The 19,944-nt window shown below is 43.6% G+C and overlaps 2 protein-coding genes across 2 annotated transcripts; both read right to left on the bottom strand.

Moving 5' to 3' along the window:
• Positions 1 to 570: 570 nt before the first annotated feature.
• LOC311001528 (high affinity immunoglobulin gamma Fc receptor I-like) lies at positions 571 to 6,316 on the bottom strand (the record flags this gene model as incomplete). The annotated part of the gene is made up of 8 exons (XM_083992614.1): positions 571 to 756; positions 1,049 to 1,174; positions 1,623 to 1,868; positions 2,608 to 2,904; positions 4,224 to 4,702; positions 5,386 to 5,494; positions 5,958 to 5,993; positions 6,247 to 6,316. 8 exons carry the CDS (start codon positions 6,314 to 6,316, stop codon positions 641 to 643), a joined length of 1,479 nt encoding a protein of 492 aa, XP_083848740.1. The 3' UTR covers positions 571 to 640.
• A 1,245-nt stretch (positions 6,317 to 7,561) lies between these two features.
• Positions 7,562 to 17,764, bottom strand: LOC311001329 (sodium/hydrogen exchanger 9B2). The gene is made up of 13 exons (XM_083992386.1): positions 17,702 to 17,764; positions 16,612 to 16,714; positions 16,340 to 16,510; positions 12,590 to 12,732; positions 11,679 to 11,806; positions 11,505 to 11,586; positions 10,224 to 10,317; positions 10,026 to 10,132; positions 9,786 to 9,935; positions 8,981 to 9,089; positions 8,754 to 8,890; positions 7,979 to 8,153; positions 7,562 to 7,890 (listed from the first exon to the last, which is right to left on the bottom strand). Exons 2-13 carry the CDS (start codon positions 16,712 to 16,714, stop codon positions 7,805 to 7,807), a joined length of 1,485 nt encoding a protein of 494 aa, XP_083848512.1. The 5' UTR covers positions 17,702 to 17,764; the 3' UTR covers positions 7,562 to 7,804.
• Between the last annotated feature and the right edge of the window lie 2,180 nt (positions 17,765 to 19,944).

Raw genomic sequence — 19,944 nt, 5'->3', positions numbered from 1 at the left:
GAAACTCTGAACTCAGTTTGTCTCGAGACGCTGGTTCTTATTTATGGCTGATTACTGTCACCTAGTGGTGGCGAGGAGGAACTGCATGTAGTTAAAGCTCCATACAGTATAAAGGTAGATGTTTGTGTTAAAGCTCCATACAGTATAAAGGTAGATGTTTGTGTTAAAGCTCCATACAGTATAAAGGTAGATGTTTGTGTTAAAGCTCCATACAGTATAAAGGTAGATGTTTGTGTTAAAGCTCCATACAGTATAAAGGTAGATGTTTGTGTTAAAGCTCCATACAGTATAAAGGTAGATGTTTGTATTAAAGCTCCATACAGTATAAAGGTAGATGTTTGTGTTAAAGCTCCATACAGTATAAAGGTAGATGTTTGTGTTAAAGCTCCATACAGTATAAAGGTAGATGTTTGTGTTAAAGCTCCATACAGTATAAAGGTAGATGTTTGTGTTTTATTCCAGATTGTCATGTAAGAATGTTTTTCTTTTAAGTTGAAGCAATGACTCTGTTTTTTTTATTTGTTATTATTTACAAAAAATTGAATTCAGAGTTAACTTTATACAACTAACAGAATAAAAACACAAACGACTCACAACTTATAAACACACACTGACACAGAAACACTGAAGAGAGTTCATCTTAAAACTGGTGCTCGGTGGTGACATCAGCAGCGACATCATCATACTCTTCGTCCAATCCCTCGTCGCCCTCGCCGGGTGTGAGCGTCGCCATGGAGACGACAGGCAGGGCATTTCCTGCAGAGTTGAGAAATTATTTGAAAATGAACCAGGAGAAACTGCTGGTGAAGTATAATTTGATTGATTGATTGATTGATTGGTTGGTTGGTTGGTTGGTTGGTTGGTTGGTTGGTTGGTTGGTTGGTTGATTGATTGATTGATTGATTGATTGATTGATTGATTGATTGATTGATTGATTGATTGATTGATTGATTGATTGATTGATTGATTGATTGATTGATTGATTGATGGGTTGGTTGGTTGGTTGGTTGGTTGGTTGGTTGGTTGGTTGGTTGGGGTTGAGCGTTACCTGCGGACTGCTGCCGATATTTGGACACCATGAGGACGGTGGAGACCAGGTACGGACATGACACCACGATGTAGCGGATCACGGTCACCATGGTGACCACTGGTTCAGATGCTGAGCTGTGGGTGTCTGGAGGAACAAACACACCTGTGGTCAGGTGATGCTTTGACACCAAGGTTTCATCATGTGACATTAAAGTCGCAGTTACAGTTCAACTAAACAATAAAAAAGTCATTAACTGTGGATCAATGAGCTCATCTGTAACAAGATGTTGTTGAGGAGGCGTCAGTGGTTCATTAGATAATCAATTAAGTGTCAGAAAACTGATCAGCTTCAGCTGCAGATCAATGAGTCAAAACAAACATAAATCATCAGAGATCTCTGCTCATGACAGATCAATATTCTCATTATTTCTCTATCATTTAATCCATTGACTGTTTGTTTTTTTGGTATTAGAAGATTGTTGAGAAACACTCATTCACAAGTTGCAGAAAGACCTGAGCTGCTGTAACAGCTTTAGACCACTAGATGTCACCACACACACACACACACACACACACTGGCAGTCAGTCCACACCTACGACAAACAGCCAGCTGGATGGAGACCTGTGACCTGTGATGTCACAGCTGTAGAGGCCTTCATCAGACTTGTTGACATGGTGGATGGTCATGTGACGTGTAGGCTCAGTCCTGATGAGGGAGCCATCTTTATAGAAAGCAGCTGGGGGGTTGGAGGGAGGGGTCTCCTTTGATTGACAGCTCAGAGTGACATCATGTCCCTCCATCACAGGGAGGACAGGACTCTGCAGGATCACTGGTCCACCTCAACACAGAGACAAAGACAAAGACGTCCAGTTAAATATGTTGACTGCGTTCCAAGTTGGAGCAGCAACTCTTTTAGTTAGCTGTTAGCTTTTGTTAGCTTATCAAACACACCATGACATCTACTGGTAGTGATGGGACGGACTGTGCCTTTGGGGCGCGTATCAAGACTTGTTGCTTCATTTAGCACGAGTGACTGAAGCCTCGCAAGTTCAGTAAGTAGAGTGATTTACAAACATGTATAAAGAGCCCCTCAAAATTTCCATTACTTTTCCACCAATTTCCAAGCAGAGTGTAAAAAAAATATTGTTTCTTAATAAAAGTGAATAAAGACACCATCCTTCTAGCATTCATAAGCACAACTCTCATCTTTTGAAAACAACCGTTTCAAATAAATATCTCATGTCCTATTGGAATTATTTAAACATTGACTGAAATAATACTGATAAGTTTTTGAATGAGTGAATGAGTGAACCACACAGAATAAAAGATGTTTTTATTTCTTTCTTGGCTGTGACAATTCCCATTGAGACACTGTTGCAAGACAGCCAAGAGTCCATCACAAATAGGTGAAATGACAATACAGGTTTTGACCAGCAGGGGGAGTTGTGTGCACATCAAGTCTTGGGAATTGAACCTTTTTTCAAACCAATTGGATGGAGAGCTACAAGGCTTCATGAGGCTTCATCTGGCCGTGACTATTTACTGGCATCAACAGGAAGTGGACATGTGTCACCTACCGTGCACCGTGATGTTGACGGAGTTGCTGCGTTGCCTCGACGGCGACTCGCACCAGTAGACGGCGCTGTCCGGGTGCTTGACCGTGTTGATGACGCAGCCGGACCAGGTCGCCGCCCCCCACTCGTCTCCGCAGCTGGACAACCGGCCGCCGCCGCCGCCGGTGGTGGTGGTGGTGAACCTCCTGACCGTCCACCCCCGGAGGCCGCTGTCGGCGCCGCAGCTCAGAGTCAAGTCCTCGTACTCGTGGAGCTGAGACGAGTCAGGAGACACCGTGAGAGACGCCTGGTCAGAGTCATCTGGGGACGGACGGACAGATGGATGGACATAGCTAGATTGTCATGGCAACGGCAACAGCCCAAACTAGAGCACTGGAAAAGAGAGTAACGACACACATTGGTTCAATGGAAGCGCCTCCTGGTGGAGGAATATGGGTATTGCAAAAGCGCAAAAACCCAAGAACTGACAAATCTGCATTGTTGGTGAATGAGCAGTGTGGTGTTTTCAATAATTTAAGGACATTTATAGATCACCCACGTTAATAGCATCATTGAGGATCCTTTACAGATAAACATTAACACATAGACGAGTAAAAAAAAACAGTTGTCTACATTAATGTTTCTATCTACATTTTTGAATAAACAAATTATAAGTATAATTTGATATGACCAAGACACCTAGAAACAAAAACACGGCCGTTTTCACCAATTTACAAGCAAGTGGGCAACACACATACATTGGAGTGAATGAGTTTTCTGGGCACTTTTGCAATACCCATATCCTGCCACTCGGGGCGCAAAACCCTTACCACGGGAGTCAATGGTGGTGTCCTTACTCTCTTTTCCAGTTCTCTAGCCCAAACCAAAGGACAACGACATGTGACCTTCATCAATAAACTGCTGCTCTACAAGCCCCTCCCCCACTGCTTCTCTAGTCTTAATAAAACCTATCAAAGAGTAATCCCTTGGATCAAAAGCCAACAGACTAAGAGATGATTGATCAACTTGAAATAACTAAATGCAGAGGTTTTATTTCAGTCTAAATCAAAACGAGTCGGGGAGGGGGTAAAATGAGGATCTGTCCTGACTGCACAGAGTTGATGTTGAAGTTGTAGAAGGACACAAACAGAAATGTCTTGATCTGTTGTGATTTGTAGCTGATGAGCTGAGAACCTCGAACTCCTGATCATAGTTTTGGACTTCCCGTATCAGTGTACATTTTTTTAAATATCGTTTTTAATCTTTTTAATGTGACCACGATGACCTGCCTCTTTGCACTTTTTTACCTACTTATTTAATTATTTGTTTATTGCTGGTATATTGTGTGATTGAATTGCCGATATTGTCCTGCATCGACGGGGGGACTGCTGTCCAGTTTCGTTGCATTGTTGTACTTGTATGATTATGCAATGACAATAAAGACTTATCTATCTGATGATAAGGTCCGTTGAAGTTTAGTTGTGTCATCTGTGTTTTTTGTTTGTTCAGATTCAGTTGTAGTTTTGACATTCATTAGCTGATACGTCTTGAGTCTCAACCGTTTTTCTGTACTTAGTTTTTGTTTCTCAGTAATTAGTTTTACTCCACATTAATAAAGTGAGTTGGATCTGGACCTTTACCGCTCATCAGCAGCCAGGTGGTCGGAGACTCTCTGCGTGCCCCGTCGCTGGTGATCACACATTTGTAGGCGCCTTCGTCGACCTTGGAGAAGTTGCGTAAGGTCGTGTGACCTGTGGACTCGATCAAGATGTTGTCGTCTTTGTAGATAGCGCTAGAGGTGGAGGACGGCCTGGTCTCACAGCGCAGAGGGACGTCGTGTCCCTCGACCACGGGGAGGACGGGACTGTGCAGGATGACGGGGCTGTCTGGGGGAAGACGGAGAGGATGAAGGTTCGATGAAGGACATCTGGACGTTTGGTTTGGTTTGACGTGGGAGGAGCTCTTACTGCTGATGGTGATGTTGACGGCGTTGCTGCTGCAGCCATGTTTGGACTCGCACCAGTACACGCCGCTGGACAACACCTTCACCGTCTTCATGTCGCAGGCGGAGGAGGAGGTCAGGCTGCCCCACCCCGAGCCGCACTGGGACAGATGCATGCTGGGAACACATCAGGTCACAAAGTCTGGATTAACACGGGTGAGTCCTACGAGCTCAAACACACACTGCTTGTATCGTGTTGTGTCCACTGTTCCCTCTAAGGTGTTTTACTGCTCCACCTCTTTGCCCAGAAGACAAAAAAAGTTGCACACTCAAATATCCCCGACTAGTTTACTGTTTATTTTGCCCTAATGTGCGCTTCGAATTGTGGAATGTCTGACCTTAACCGTGGTCTGTAGTGCAACTACGATTTAAGTTTTTGCTTGAGAATTATTATTACTGTTCATATCAAGAATGCTTCTGTGCCAAGAGTTGAAGACACCAACTTGATGTTAGTTATTTTTTTCATATTGTTCATATGGCAATAAATGCAAAATCTATTTTGCCAAAACAATATTGTATTTTGTTATCATTAACTGTAACTGGAGTAGCCTAGGTAATGTTGTCAAAATAATCTGTTATTAATCATTATAGTAATAGCCAATAGTATTGATATTTGGAGTTGAAGAGGTGAGGCCATAGCACCAGCATGTGGACATACTGTGTATGCTTGAGCTTTCCCTCACAGTCGCTCACAAGCAGGTCATCAGGGGAGTTGAATTTCTGCTCAGGAGTTTTGAAAATTAGAGGGAACATTGGTTGTGTCGTGTCGTGTTGTGTCGTGTCGTGTCAATCGATCTAACCCTTTGCTGGTGTATCTCCACACCGTCCACTCCTCAGACGGTCCACAGCTCACAGAGAACTCCTCGTACTCAAAGAACTGAGACCTGTTAGGGACGACTGTGACGGACACTGAGACACAGAGACAGAGTCTTTGGTTTCTACATGGCTGTAGAACCTGAGGCTCAGGCTTGGTCGGACTAAGGGGCCGACAGAGGTTGGGAGGTGGGTGGGTTAGTAAACCTCTCGTCATTTATTGTCTTACTTACTGAATTTTTGATTTGTGTATGTGTTTAACAAAAAAAATACCAATAAACAGACTTTTCAAAAAAAAGAAAACCTCTGATCGGACGTCGTTTAGAGCTGTGGTCTCTCTCTCTCTAACCTTCACCCTCTTTCTATCTCAGTCGTTAGACAGGAAGTGGTGGTGGGCGGCGGGCGCCAGGTTGCAGGTTGTAGGTGCACCCCCCCCACCCCTCACCCCCCACAGTCGACCAACCGCACCGAGACATGAAGGTTTTATGAAGCAGGAAGTTGAATATGAACACTGACAGACAACAACAACACAAACACACACACACAGGTGGAAACTCACCACGGCTGTGGGCCAACGTCGGCCACGTGAGCAGCACTGAGACACAAAGAAACACATCAGTCTTAAAACAAACAACTTCAATAATCTTAACAACAATCATTTCATCATTTCATCATTAGAAACAGAATCCATCACACAAATTTCCTGTCAAAACTCAAATTGTCTGCAGTTGAATTTGTCCCTAACCCACTCAACTGCTGATTGGACCTGTGATCGATTATTAGGATTGATCATTAGGATTGATTGATTGCCTGTGATTCCTAACAAGCTGTTGGTGGTGTCTACTTACAGAGAAGAGGCAGAGTCGTCTTCATGGTGTCGACAGTGTCTTGAGTTGTCTGCGCGGACAGGATGAACATCCTGTTAAACTGTGAGGACGGTGTGGGAGGGGCCAGGGGGGCGGAGCCAATAGAGCCCAGTGGACTGTGTATATGAACATTAATCAGGATTAGTTTATTTAGTTAAATTTTTTGTGTATTTCCATTTTTGTGATTACTTTTTCTTTTTTTGTGATTACCTATACTGTATACACTCTCTTATTGTATACATAATGAGTTGGTACAGTTGAATTAGATTGTGCATTTATATGCCATTGTTGCAATGGGTCCTAATTACATTTCCTTTTGATTATAGATATACATACGGTATATATATTCACTTTTCTTTCATTTTTCTATATTGACATAATTCAGATGATGGATTTCTATTTATGCTATTTGTGGTATTTACATGCGCTTGAATACATTTGTATGTGTATCTCATGGAATGATTGTCAGGCTATCACACACCTGTTTACCGGTTTACTTAAGCACATAGGTGATAACAACCAACAGTGAACCAGACAAAGCAACAGGCGAAACGCGTTGTTTGCTGTTTTTAACCTTTTGACCTTTTGACTTCTATTCATCCTGCACCAGCCGGCACCTGGGAGAAGAAGCACTTGCTGTGCACAGGACTTACAAACCTTTTCATTAATCGGAGGGACGTTAATGTGTGTGTGGTGGCGTGGAGCTCGTGGTTTGCTCTTCACTTCCTGTTTGAGCTGCAACAGTTTCATCATGCATCTTTCATGTTGAGATTCACTCTGTTTCCTGGAAACAGCCTCTGACCTGAGTTCTGACTGAGGCGTCGACGCCCATCGGTCAACGCCAACGGACTCACCCAACCTAGAGCCTCTCAGCACCGTGGCGTTCGAGATCTCTGCAACTCTCAGAAACTCTGAGGTTTACTGAGAAACGATCGGAAATTGGAAACGATGACTCCGACTCCACCTCCGTCCGGTTCGGGCCTAATCAGTGTCGGTCAAAGTTTGAGGTTTAAGCTGCACTTTGTTCTTTGTGGTTTGTGATGCTGGTGACAAACAGGAAACACCTGAAGATGCTGAGCGACAACGATTTATGTGATTTCACTGTTTAGCATTTGTTAATATTATGACACTTGAACCCCAGTGAAGAAAGAAATACTTGGTCAAAGCTTGTTAAACATCGTCGGTGATTTAAGTTTAACGTTCAAAAACAAAATATCACCTGTTCATCAGCAGCTGGTCCACTGTTGTTGCAGCAACAATGAGCAAACATGATGAAACACTGCACTCAGATTTCTAATGTGATCTGATATTTGTGTTTTTTTAATGGAAGCCAGAAAAAAAAATGACATGAAATGTAATAAATGACAAATATAACAATACTCCAATCCAAATAATGAGAAAAACTTGATGATGGTTACAGGATTGAAAAACTTAAATGTTTAACTTGGTGTGTTGAGTCGTCTGCAGTTACAAAGGGTGGACACACACAGACACACACATGGAGTGTTTTAATCAGCCGAAGTCCATCCAATCACAGGCCTCATAGTTTGCTTTCCAGAGTCACGTTGTCTTTTTCTTGACCCTTCCCGTTGCTGCTCGGAGGCATGACTTCATACTCTTCTTCATCTGGTGGGATTCAGATTTTTTTTTTTAATCCGTCCACATTTTAAACTCATTCGTCTCATTTTGTGCATGAATCAGTGAAACGACTGACCTTTGACCTGTCGAGCCAGGAGGCGTGGCCCCGCCAGTCCGATACCCAGCGCTCCAATTGGAGCTGTGGTCAGAATGGCTAGCACGGCTAACGTGAGCACGTCTAATCCAAACTTTACCAGTTTGTCGTCCCCCTCCTCCCTCGCCATGTCCAACGCCTTCGAGCCAATGGCGGCCTGACACATAAACAGACACATCAGAAAGAGAGAAGTGGTTATTATTGTTGTAGCTATGGTCTGGGTGCTAATAGTCCTCATTAAAGGTTCTGGTGGATTTAACGGTCTATGAGAAAGTTCTAGGTTGTAATTGATTGAGGTTATTCTAGGGGTCAGCTGAAAAAGTTATTGTGGTCATTAAGGTCATTTTGGTAGATTTGGTCATTTTTGTGGCCTGTAATGAAGTTTGGTTCTTCTAAAGGCCAAGTAGTTATGGAGGAAGTTCTAGTGCTTGTTGTCTAGTAGGTGATGCTATTGACTGCTATTGATTGGCTCTTAAAGGGTCATATACTCTGGACCAAAAATGAGAGGGTTTATCATAGAATCTCTTTAGAAGAGAAGGTTCAAGTCGGTCATCAAAGTCGCCCAACGGTCACAGGTGAGGACATAGGGATGAGGGTTTTCAGAATCTTCTTTTGGTCACTGGGAAGGTTTTATGGGTCAGTGAAGTGGTTGTTTTTGTTCTCTACAAGGTTTCATCCTCCAAATTGGAGGTTTCTGGAGTTCTACAGGTTTTAGAAGTGGTTTAGTGCTTCTTGGTTCTAGGGGTCCTACACAAACCTGTACAGTGGCTTTGGGCAGCCAGGCCACAGAGATAAAGATTTTTTCCTTCAGGTTGAATCCTCCAAAATGGACCAGCAGGAAGGTGACGAGCAGACGGATCACGAGGCCGATACCGATGCAAGCGAGACCCAGACCTGAGCACACACCAACGAACAGTGTAAGATGAGTGGTGGTGGTGGTTCCACACACAAGGATTCGGCAGTCGTTCTGGGTATGATTCTTACCCACTGTGCTGGGGTTGAGGTTTGCTATGGTGATCTCTGCTCCAATCAGACCAAACAGCAGAGGCTGGAACACATCCCAGGACAGACCCACCATGGCTGCCACTGGGGCCTGGGTGTGAGAGACAAACGCGATATTTTTTTTCATAGGATAGGTCCGGGAAAGTCCCGCCTTTCCTGCCTTTCCCACCTCTGATTGGCTAGATGGGCTCCATTTTCGACTCTGATTGGTTAGAAGGGCTCTCGCCTGATTGGTTGTTTGTTTTGGCTGTGAAACGGCTGTGAAACGCAGGCTGTCGGCAAAGTGTGATAAGTGCCTAGATCTACTGGACTCTCTCTACTTATCTGGTCTGTCTAGCCTCTACCTGGTCTTTTTACTAAACTTAACCAACTCCTTTCTTCATTGCCTAAACCCAACCAATGGCAAAATTACACTTCTCTCAAACTCAAAATGTAAACTTGGAATATAAATTTAAAAACTACATTTTTCAGAATGTGAAACCAGCGGGGATCGAACTCAGATTTTCCACACCGCAGGCAGAAATGCAAACCGTTACACCATGGCATCAGAACACACTAGAAAGTTCAGTTTGTTTATATTTTAGTTTACTGCAGTACTGTTGTGAGATGACGTCGGACGGCCGGAGGAGAGCTCATCCAGCCAATCAGAGGTGGGGAAGGTTGGACTTTCCCGGACCTATCCTACGAAAAAAAATATTGCGAGACAAACACATCGGGATTCAACTGCTTCAGTTGTTTCAAAGACCAGATGTCTGGTCCAGAATGGAGCGGTTCTGGTGTGGCTTACCTTGTCGGTTTTCCAGCCCAGAGCAGCCAGGAAGGCCAGAACCAGAGTACACAGACCACCGGCTCCAGCAAAACCAACGACGTGACTCAAAAAGACCGAAAATATGGACAGACCCAACAACATCAGAGTCCTTCTCAGCACCAGGTCCTCCTGCAGGGAGACAGAGAAACAGAACGTTAACAAGAGTAAAACTTGAATTAGATTTTATCAAATAAACCTGAGTGTGAATCAAAGTAGAACCTGGTCTTTGCTGGGGAAGCAGCACAGGAACAGACCCAGGATCAGCCCGGCTATGACCCCTCCCACCACCTCCAGGAGACCCTTCAGGATGTTCATCCACGTAGAACCTAGTAGCACAAACACAGACAGCAGCATGTAGAACAGAGGGTGGAGGAGAACCAAGCAGAGTGAAAAGGAGGGGAACATGTTCTCTCTGACCTGTAGAGAAGGCGATTCCCAGGCAGGTGGAGAACCCCGTTATAGCCAGGATGTCGTCGAAACTCCCAGCAGCCATCAGCAAGGTGGGGATCCCCTGGACAACCACACAGAACCGGTGATACAGTGTTGGTAGAACATAACAGAACATCATTAGAACATTAAAGGACTAGAAAATGTTTGTGGCAAGGTGAAGAGGGCCCAGGCGGGGATTGAACCCACACCTAAGAGTCATGCACACTTGCACACTTGCCACTTGGCCAAAGGGACATCCCCTTGGTCTAGTAGCCAGGGCGCATAATCAATTGGGGGCATAGTGACAGGAACCTCAACTGTCACATGTTCTTGTCCTCATGGGGGCTGTTGTGGTTCTTTGGGACATTACTGTGAATCTAGGGCCTAAGGGTGAAAGGGTCTACTCGTCAAAGATGGTTCATTTGAAGAAGTTCTGTTGGACATTGACAAGGTTTAAAGTGTCCCAGAAGAGGTTCTTGTGGTTCTTCAGGAGGTGACACACTGACCCTGATTGGTTCATCCGGTTCTTGTGGTACTTTGGGTAATTCATTTAGCATTTGGAAGGTTCTACTTGTGAAAGGATTCTTTCTTTAAAGTGATCATAGCCCTCATTTAGAAGTTCTTACAAGTTAAAGCAGAAGTAAGTGATATTTTTGTGTTAATATAAGTCTTAAATAGTTGTATCTTCCGACAGCAATCACTTCTATAGAGTGTTTGGTCTGAAACACGGGTCTGTCAGTCACTCTGCTCTGCTCTGAGCCCAGGAGAAAACTTTTCTCGTATCCTACAGTTTTTATCCAATGAGGAGAGAGAACGGCATAAAGGGGCAGTCCTCTCTGTGTGTGCAGCCAAGGGATGCGCGTGAATGTGGTGACGTAGGGACGAGGACTGTTATGGTGCGTTCAAGGCAACCCGTAACTCGTGTTTTTCCGACCTGTGAAGTCGTACCAGTTTGATCTGGTACGAGTTCACGGGTCAGAAGTTACGAGTGGCCGTTATAGTGACTTTCACAGGTAAAACAGGTCGGAAAAACACGAGTGGGTTGCCTGGAACGCTACAAAGTCGTAAGTCGTGACTTGAAGCTGTAATTTATAATTTCAAAAGCCTGCCTGGAACGCAGCATTAGCGAAAACGACCGGATCACTTACTTCTGCTTTAAATTAATTATTTAGTCTTTAGGAGGACGTAACAGCTCAAGTGTGAAGCTGCTCAGGTGGCGCCCCCCGGTGGCTGAGAGTGGAACTGCCTGTGTAACGGACGGTGACTCACCTTCTCCGTGCCGTATCCTTCCCTCTGCAGCAGCAGCATCGAAGGAACGACGACGGCCGGAGACACGGCTGCCAGCACAAACCTACACACACACACACATAGATAAAGATGAAATGGTTCAGAACAACGTTGCTGTGGTTCTGTGGTTCTGTGCCGGTGGACGGAGCGTGTTACCCCAGGATGAAGCCCCAGACCCAGGGCAGGCCCAACAGGAAGTGAGAAACCACGGCGACGATGCAGGCCTCCACCATGCAGGGTCCGACCGCAAGACGCACACACACCGCCTTCAGACGACTCAACGCCTGCACACACACACACACACACACACACACATTCACACCTCAGTAAGAACACCAGCATGAGCAGCAACTCTTCTTTCTACAACCATTGCCAAAAAAATACTTTACTCAATTAGAAAGACAGAACAAAACTGTCAATAAAACATTGGTACAATCGGTAACACTTTATTCATAAGATTGACATAAAACTGTCATAACAACTTGACATAAAGACATTTTAAACTGTCATAGCAGACCTAATTGCCAAACTTTAAAAAAATATGTCAAGTTGTCAGAACAAAAACATCTCAAACAATGTCAACTTTGCATTAAAAGTGACATAACTTACCGATTAACGACAGCTGTCATAAGTATTCATTGATGTTTATGACAGTGTTATGTCAATCTTATTAATACCTATTCAAGTAAAGTGTTACCGTACAATCTGCTAACCAAACACCCAAATGGAAAACTCACCTTCACCATAAAAGATAATATCACCTGCTACAACAATGTCTGATCATTTATGAAATCTATCCATAGCTGATCCTTCCAAGCAGTACTCCACACTGTTCATATGTTTTTTTAATACAAATATATATACATATTCTCTTTTCTTCTATTCAACACCCCTCAAAATGCATGGCCAATACCCATTATCACAACTCCAACCCCTGTTTTTGTTTTGTTCTGTCTTAGTTAGTTAGTTTGTTCTGTAATTGCCCCTTGTCCCATACTGTCCTGTAATGTTTGCAAAAAAACTGAATTAAAAATCTACGTGTGTGTGTGTGTGTGTGTGTTACAAACCGAGGGGTCGAGGCCGAGCCCGGCCCGGGTCAGGATGATGGACAGGGCGATGTTCCTCAGAGCTGCAGACCAGTGGGTGTCGATGTAGACGGCCTCCGTGATGTAGGGAACGTTACGCAGAACCAGACCTGCCAGCAGCATACCTGCAGAACCCAGGGAGAACCAATCACATCCATGGATCAGACGACAAGCAGCAGTGTCGTAGTCAAGACCACTTCACTGAAGACCAAGAACAAACCAATGTGAGACCAGTGGTGGACAGTAAATTTACTTGAGTACTGTACTTAAGTACATATCGAGAGGATTTGTACTTTACTTGAGTATTAGATTTCTTTGGTACTTATTACTCTACTACTTGAATACATTTCCAAGACAAATATTTTTACTTTTACTCTACTTAATTTCTAGGAAGGCTGAAAAGTACTGGTTACTTTCAGGTCTTTTTCTAAAATCCTATTGGACACAAGCTGTGTTTGTCAGAGAAGGAAACCCTAACCCCTAAAAGCAGCACATCAGTGCAGCTGCTTTCAAAGAGTTCATTCTCACTAACAAGAGTTAAAAGGTCCTTACATTCACTTAAGCCGTTTTCCCACTAAAATTAGCGGGTCGACGCGGGTTTTTTAAACGCGGGTCGACCCGCTAACAATCGGCATTTGGCCCCTTTCCCATTGACCAAAATGAGCCGAGTCTGACCCCCCCGCTGAGGGATCAGACAGAGCATAAACCAGTCGCCCCGCTCTCATCCGCGGTGCAAGAGACACACAGTCATGCCACAGCCGCCCGCCGCGGAGTGTCCGTCCGCCGAGGCAGACTCTCTGGCTGGCTGACCTGGAGCACCAGGACCGCGGAGGACAGAGAGTCTGCTGCGGCCGGATGACGGACGTCCGCGGCACAACACGTCAGTTAAACAGACTGTCGCTTCTTTTCTTTTCTTTTTTTCTATCGTTTTTGGTCAGTGTTCTCTGATGTTTTGATCCCAGTCTCGGATGAGAGCAGAGCGGAGCAGAGCTTTGTTTTGGTACGTGATATGAGACGCGACCGGCGCGATGACGTAGCGTCACGTAACGTTCAGTGTCATCACGTAAATTAGCGGGTTGACGCGGGTCTGGCGTTCCCACTGCAAGCCGTTCGGAGCCGAGCCGATTAAAGGCGATTTTAACCCGCGTCGCTTGCCGAGTCGTTTGACCCGCGTCGACGCGGGTCGACGCGGCTCAGTGCGCCTTTCCCACTGCCACCAAAAGCCGATTGTTAGCGGGTTTAAACGGGTTTTTTGGCCAGTGGGAAAGGGGTAATAGAAACAATTATAGTAATTCATTGATGTGAAAAATAAGAAATGTACTCTTACTCTTACTTTTACTTTAAGTAAATTTAAAAGCATGTACTTTTGGATACTTAAGTACCTTTAAAAGCAAGTACTTTTTTACTCTTACCCGAGTAACATGTCGACTGAGCTACTTTTACTTGTAACAGAGTAAATTTTGACCAGTTGTATTTGTACTCCTACTCAAGTACTGGGGTCTAGTACTCTGTCCAGGATAGGGGTTTCACCGAATAGTCGAATATTCGAATATTCGACTATCAAAACCACTATTCGACGCTGTGAGTCATAGTCGAGTATTCGCCTTTTCCTTTTTTTTCTTTTTTCAAAAGCCCGGTGCTGTAATAAAGCCGTGGGACGGCGTCTACATTAATGCTCTCATGGATGTAGAATGCTCTACAGCAGATATGCAGCAGGGGGCGCTGTGGGCGTGTGTGAGACTAGTGTAGTGCTTGTGGTTCCCAGAATGCATTGCGGCCGGTGAAGCCAAAGCGGCTAAAAGCTGCTAAATCAAAGCAGCTAAAAGTTACCGTGGTAGCACTGTGTCGCTTGATTAAGTTTTAATATTTTTTCATGAGGGAAAGTAACCGCTTCGATCCTTAATGTGCGGTTAGTTTATCCAAATGACGCCTGTTTGGACATTTGCTCCGACTTTTTTCGGATCAGTGAAGCTCCGCCTGTGTGAGCAGCCCCCCGGGAGCAGCCAGTCACCTTTCCCAGGCTGCAGAGCTGGTCGGCCGCCTGACGTCCTCGTCATCCCCGGAGAGAAAACCACCGCTAATTAACGTACCCGCCGGCTCGTTAAATTATTTTTTAGGAGATGTTCTTCTCACTGATGAAATCTAACAACTGTATCAGCAACATTAGTTTGAATGAAAAGTGAAGCTTCAGGTGTGTAACGTTATTGGACAGAACAGCTGCGCTGTTACCCGGGGCTCTGTATGTACTGTAAATCACCACATTTACATCAATAAATAAATGTTTTACAATCAGTCAACATGACATTTTATTTCTAAATTCTATAGCATGCATGTAACAACGACCGAAGGTGGATATATGGCTATTTAGAGCGGAGGAGTGTCCGACGCAGCTCTGCTTATGACCGGTAGAGATAAAAAAATATATATATATATTTATTTTAGAACGTGTTGAAATGAATAGCAAATAATAGTGAGACTTCCTAATGTATAAAATATTAAATACATGTAAATGCTTATCACAATGGATGACAGCGAATACATTGTGTCTTTATAACAGAAGCAAACAGTGTAGGGTTATGGCTGGCAGCTGAGGTGCCGTATGGATTAGGAAAAAAAAAAATCTGGCGAATATTCGACTATTCGTCGACTATTGGGAAGTATTCGGCGAATACTAAAATCCACTATTCGTCAATGCCCTAGTCCAGGAGCGTGCCTATGTTCCCACAGCCCTATGTTCCCACAGCCCTATGTACCCTCAGCCCTATGTTCCCTCAGCCCTATGTACCCACAGCCCTATGTTCCCACAGCCCTATGTACCCACAGCCCTATGTACCCACAGCCCTATGTACCCTCAGCCCTATGTTCCCTCAGCCCTATGTACCCACAGCCCTATGTTCCCACAGCCCTATGTACCCACAGCCCTATGTACCCACAGCCCTATGTACCCACAGCCCTATGTTCCCACAGTCCTATGTTCCCACAGCCCTATGTTCCCACAGCCCTATGTTCCCACAGCCCTATGTTCCCTCAGCCTTATGTACCCACAGCCCTATGTTCCCTCAGCCTTATGTTCCCACAGCCCTATGTTCCCACAGCCCTATGTACCCACAGCCCTATGTTCCCTCAGCCCTAGTACCCACAGCCCTATGTTCCCTCAGCCCTATGTACCCACAGCCCTATGTTCCCTCAGCCTTATGTTCCCACAGCCCTATGTTCCCTCAGCCTTATGTACCCACAGCCCTATGTTCCCTCAGCCTTATGTTCCCACAGCCCTATGTTCCCACAGCCCTATGTACCCACAGCCCTATGTTCCCTCAGCCCTAGTACCCACAGCCCTATGTTCCCTCAGCCCTATGTACCCACAGCCCTATGTTCCCTCAGCCCTATGTACCCACAGCCCTATGTTCCCTCAGCCCTATGTTCCCTCAGCCCTATGTTCCCACTGGACTCTCTCTACCTATCTGGCCTGTCTAGCCTCTACCGGGTCTTTTTACTAAACTTAACCAACTCCTTTCTTCATTGCCTAAACACAACCAATGGTGGGACCAAAGGGCTGTGGGAACATAGGGCCTAATTTTCAGTGACAACAAAAGTTAGAAATGTGGGAACATAGGAATGACCCCCTCTGTCCATCTGTGTGCGAGACAGGTCACAACTTGTCCCGCACAGCGTTGTGGAGTTGTTGCATTGCGTGAGTGGTGGTCAGGTGGTCATTGGGTCGTTGGGTCGTACCAAGCAGCGGGGGGAATGGCGGCAGCGTGGGCAGTTGGATCATTCCCACCAGCTTCCCTCCGAGCACGGAGCAGATGAAGAGGATGACGAGGCCGAACAGGTTCCCTCCAGGGAGACACTCCCTTCCTGTGATGGACCAGACCACGCCGAAGAGCAGCGCCAGAAGACACGCTGCACACACACACACACACACACACACACACACGGTCACACACACTGACAGGTCTGTTACTGATCACTGGATCGTTACATTTATTGATCTCTTCTTTCACCTTTAGTGACGACCAGACTGATCAGTCCCCGAGGACGAGGACACCGGTCCTTCAGACTGATGCAGGACGAACAGCAGGAGGACGCCGCCGCCGCCATCTTCATCTACACACACACACACACACACACACACACACACACACACACACACACACACACACACACACACACACACACACACACACACACACACACACACACACACACACACACACACACACACACACACACACACACACACAGAGCAGAGACTGTAAATTAGTTCTTGAAGTTTTTGCTGTCTCATCAATCACTGCAGATCACCATGGTAACCACAGGACAAACATCAGCATAATTAATCATTGGACCTGGATCCAAACACACAGAAAAAAAGTTGTTTATATTGTCCCTTCACAATAAAACTCTCCGCACACACTGCAAAAACTCTAAATCTTACCAAGAATATTTGTCTTATTTTATTTCTAGTCAAAACAAATCTCATTCTACTTAAAATAAGACTCATCATATTAAAAACAGCTTGTTTTTAGACACTTTTTTACTTCTTTCGAGCAGATTTTCACTTGAACTAAGTAGAAAAATCTGATAGTGGAGCAAGTTTTTCTTTCTTATTACAAGCTCAAAAAACTTGCTTTCACTGGCAGATTTTTCTACTTATTTCAAATAAAAATTTGTTTGAAACAAATGAAAATGATCTAAAAACAAGTTCATTTTTAGGTGATGAGTCTTATTTTAAGTGGAAAGAGATTAGTTTTGACTAGAAATGAGACATTTTGACAAGAAATAAGACAAATATTCTTGGAAAGATTTGGAGTTTTTGCAGTGCACCTGCTGACTGTGGCTCAGTCTAAAGCTGATCACAGCTGATACTGATTATTGATCGCAGCTGATCATTGATCACAGCTGCTGTAACATCTAAACACCGTCTCAGTGTTTGTTACGAACTAAACATCAACAACACGTCTGTGGCTTCTATTAATACTCGACCTTTCTCAGAGTTCAGTGTGTGTTTCTATGTGTGTGTGTTTCTATGTATGTGTGTGTGTTTTTATGTGTGTCTGTGTGTGTGTGTGTCTGTGTGTGTGTGTGTCTCACCTCGTCCTGATCGTCCGTCTTTCTCCGCGGCAGCACAGTGATCTCTCTCTCTTTCTCTCGCCCGTCCTGACTGAGCTGAACTTTACTCCCTCGCTTCACCACACACACACACACACACACACACACACACACACACACACAGAGAGAGAGAGAGAGAGAGAGAGAGAGAGAGAGAGGGAGAGAGACCTGGGCGGTGAGTGGAGAGCTGCACCTTGACCTTCTCACATCATAACACACATCATGGAAACAGAACACGAGGAACGTGATCAGAGATAATAATCAATGCATTACAACTGAGTATTATCATTAGTGTTATTAGTTTCTGCTGCGAGTTTATTAATGATTAAAGTATAAAATAATTAAAATATTCACTGTTAAAGAACAAAAACACATTTTAATTTGCAGCTTTAGTTTTACAGCTCGTTTGAATCAATCTGATTATTGAATAGAATAGAATTGAATAGAATAGAATACTTTATTTAATCCCCAAGGGGAAAATTTAAAATGTCACAAGCAGCAGCAAAGAGAAAATACATTGGGACAATGGGGACAACAACACAGATCACGAAAACACTTAAGTAAAATACATAAAAACACATAGTGTATTAAAACACAATAATAAATATGTGTATAAAAGATTAAAAGGTTAAAAGCGCTGGGTTCAGGGTGTGAATGAATCAGACGGAGGAGTTGTGCAGCTATGTATTGCTGCTTTATTGATCATAAAATCTATTAAAATTGATACATTCAGAAAACAAAGAGAAAAAGTTTTTAACTCTCAACAACCAACGTCCAGATTTATTTAAATTATTTCAACATAAAAGTTTCTAAAAGGGAAAAACTGGAAGATAAACAAACACTCAGCTGTTTGCTCACATTCCTTCTCTTGTTTTTCTCACACTCCTCCGTCATTCTTCCTCTTTCTCATCCATCCATCTCTCTCTCTCCGTCACATTTATTGTTTCGTCACAGTAATGATTAAACTGTGTGTGTCTGTGTGTGTGTGACACAAACTCAGTGACACTCAGTCACCTGTCAGGTGTGTGGGGGGGCGGAGCTACACTGAGCTGGTTGATTTCCCTGCTCGTCCACTAGAGGGCAGCAGCAACACTTCATAACAACTGCATCAACTTTATTGATACGTTAGAACACATTCAATCGATATATTAATAATATCAATAATGACAACATTTTAGTCCTAAAAACATGATGAAATTAGATTTTTTTTAGGGCTGGTGACAGTACTTTCTCATTTACAGAGTGATAAAAAGAGATATCCAAAATCCTCTAATGACTCTAATATTGACTCTAATATGTCAACAAAATAAAACAAAGTAGCTTTATCCATTGTTCTGAACATGGATGGAAATATATGCAAATTAGTGCATATTTCATTAGATATAGCCTCATTTACATATTTAAACATAAAATTTGACAAAACATGTAACCCAATTTGCTTTATGACAAAACATTTAAAAAGAACAACATAAAAACAAATAATTCTGTAAAAATTAAAATAATGATTGTAGAGTTAAAAGCAGGAACAACGAAGAATAAAAGAAAATAGATATTGTTTAAAGTTCTTAAAAATAGCTCAGTTATAAGCACATGAAAATGTAGGTAATTTCATTGTCAACCATCACTGATTGATCAGTAATAAATGAATGGAACCAGTTGATTATGCATTTATGGTAAATACTTATTAATAAAGGTGTTAGTTATATGTATGTTATATTCATCCCACAATGGGGAAATTTAGTTGTTACATCAGCCAAGTTAAGAAAGAAAGTAGAGGGCTACCTTATCGTTTTAAGGTATAGTAAAGCGCATAAATACAGACCGTGTATGTAAAGTGTAAAATGTAATGAACAGTGGTGCTGCTCTGATATAGATGATTATTGGAGGATTATTGATCATTGATCAGAGAAGCGTGAACTCACTGTACCTCAGTTTGTTTCTGCTTCTGTTCGTCGTCACGACAGTAACGTCTGGTGGCTTCTTCATCCATCATCTACACACACACACACACACACACACACACACACACACACACACACACACACACACACACACACACACACACACACACACACACACACACACACACACACACACACACACACACAGAGTTAATTACAGGGAAACAGCTGATTTGGATACAGTTCATTTATTCAAATCACTAATTTACATAATTATTCAGCTGCAGAAACAAAATGATTTCTTGTCAAGTCAAATATAAAAAT

Source organism: Trachurus trachurus, assembly GCF_905171665.1.
Source record: "Trachurus trachurus genome assembly, chromosome: 18".
Lineage (NCBI taxonomy): Eukaryota > Metazoa > Chordata > Actinopteri > Carangiformes > Carangidae > Trachurus > Trachurus trachurus.
The sequence above is the reverse complement of the archived record's forward strand: the minus strand, read 5'-3'. Positions and strand labels throughout refer to the sequence as shown.

Bases quoted from the DNA above. Each gene is read 5' to 3' on its own strand.
- LOC311001329 (XM_083992386.1), bottom strand. From the start codon at position 16,714: ATGAAGATGGCGGCGGCGGCGTCCTCCTGCTGTTCGTCCTGCATCAGT. The intron at 16,511-16,611 runs GTGAAAGAAGAG...GTGTGTGTGCAG, and splicing joins CAGTCTGGTCGTCACTAAAG to CGTGTCTTCTGGCGCTGCTC. The intron at 9,936-10,025 runs GTTCTACTTTGA...GTCTCCCTGCAG, and splicing joins GCTTCCCCAGCAAAGACCAG to GAGGACCTGGTGCTGAGAAG.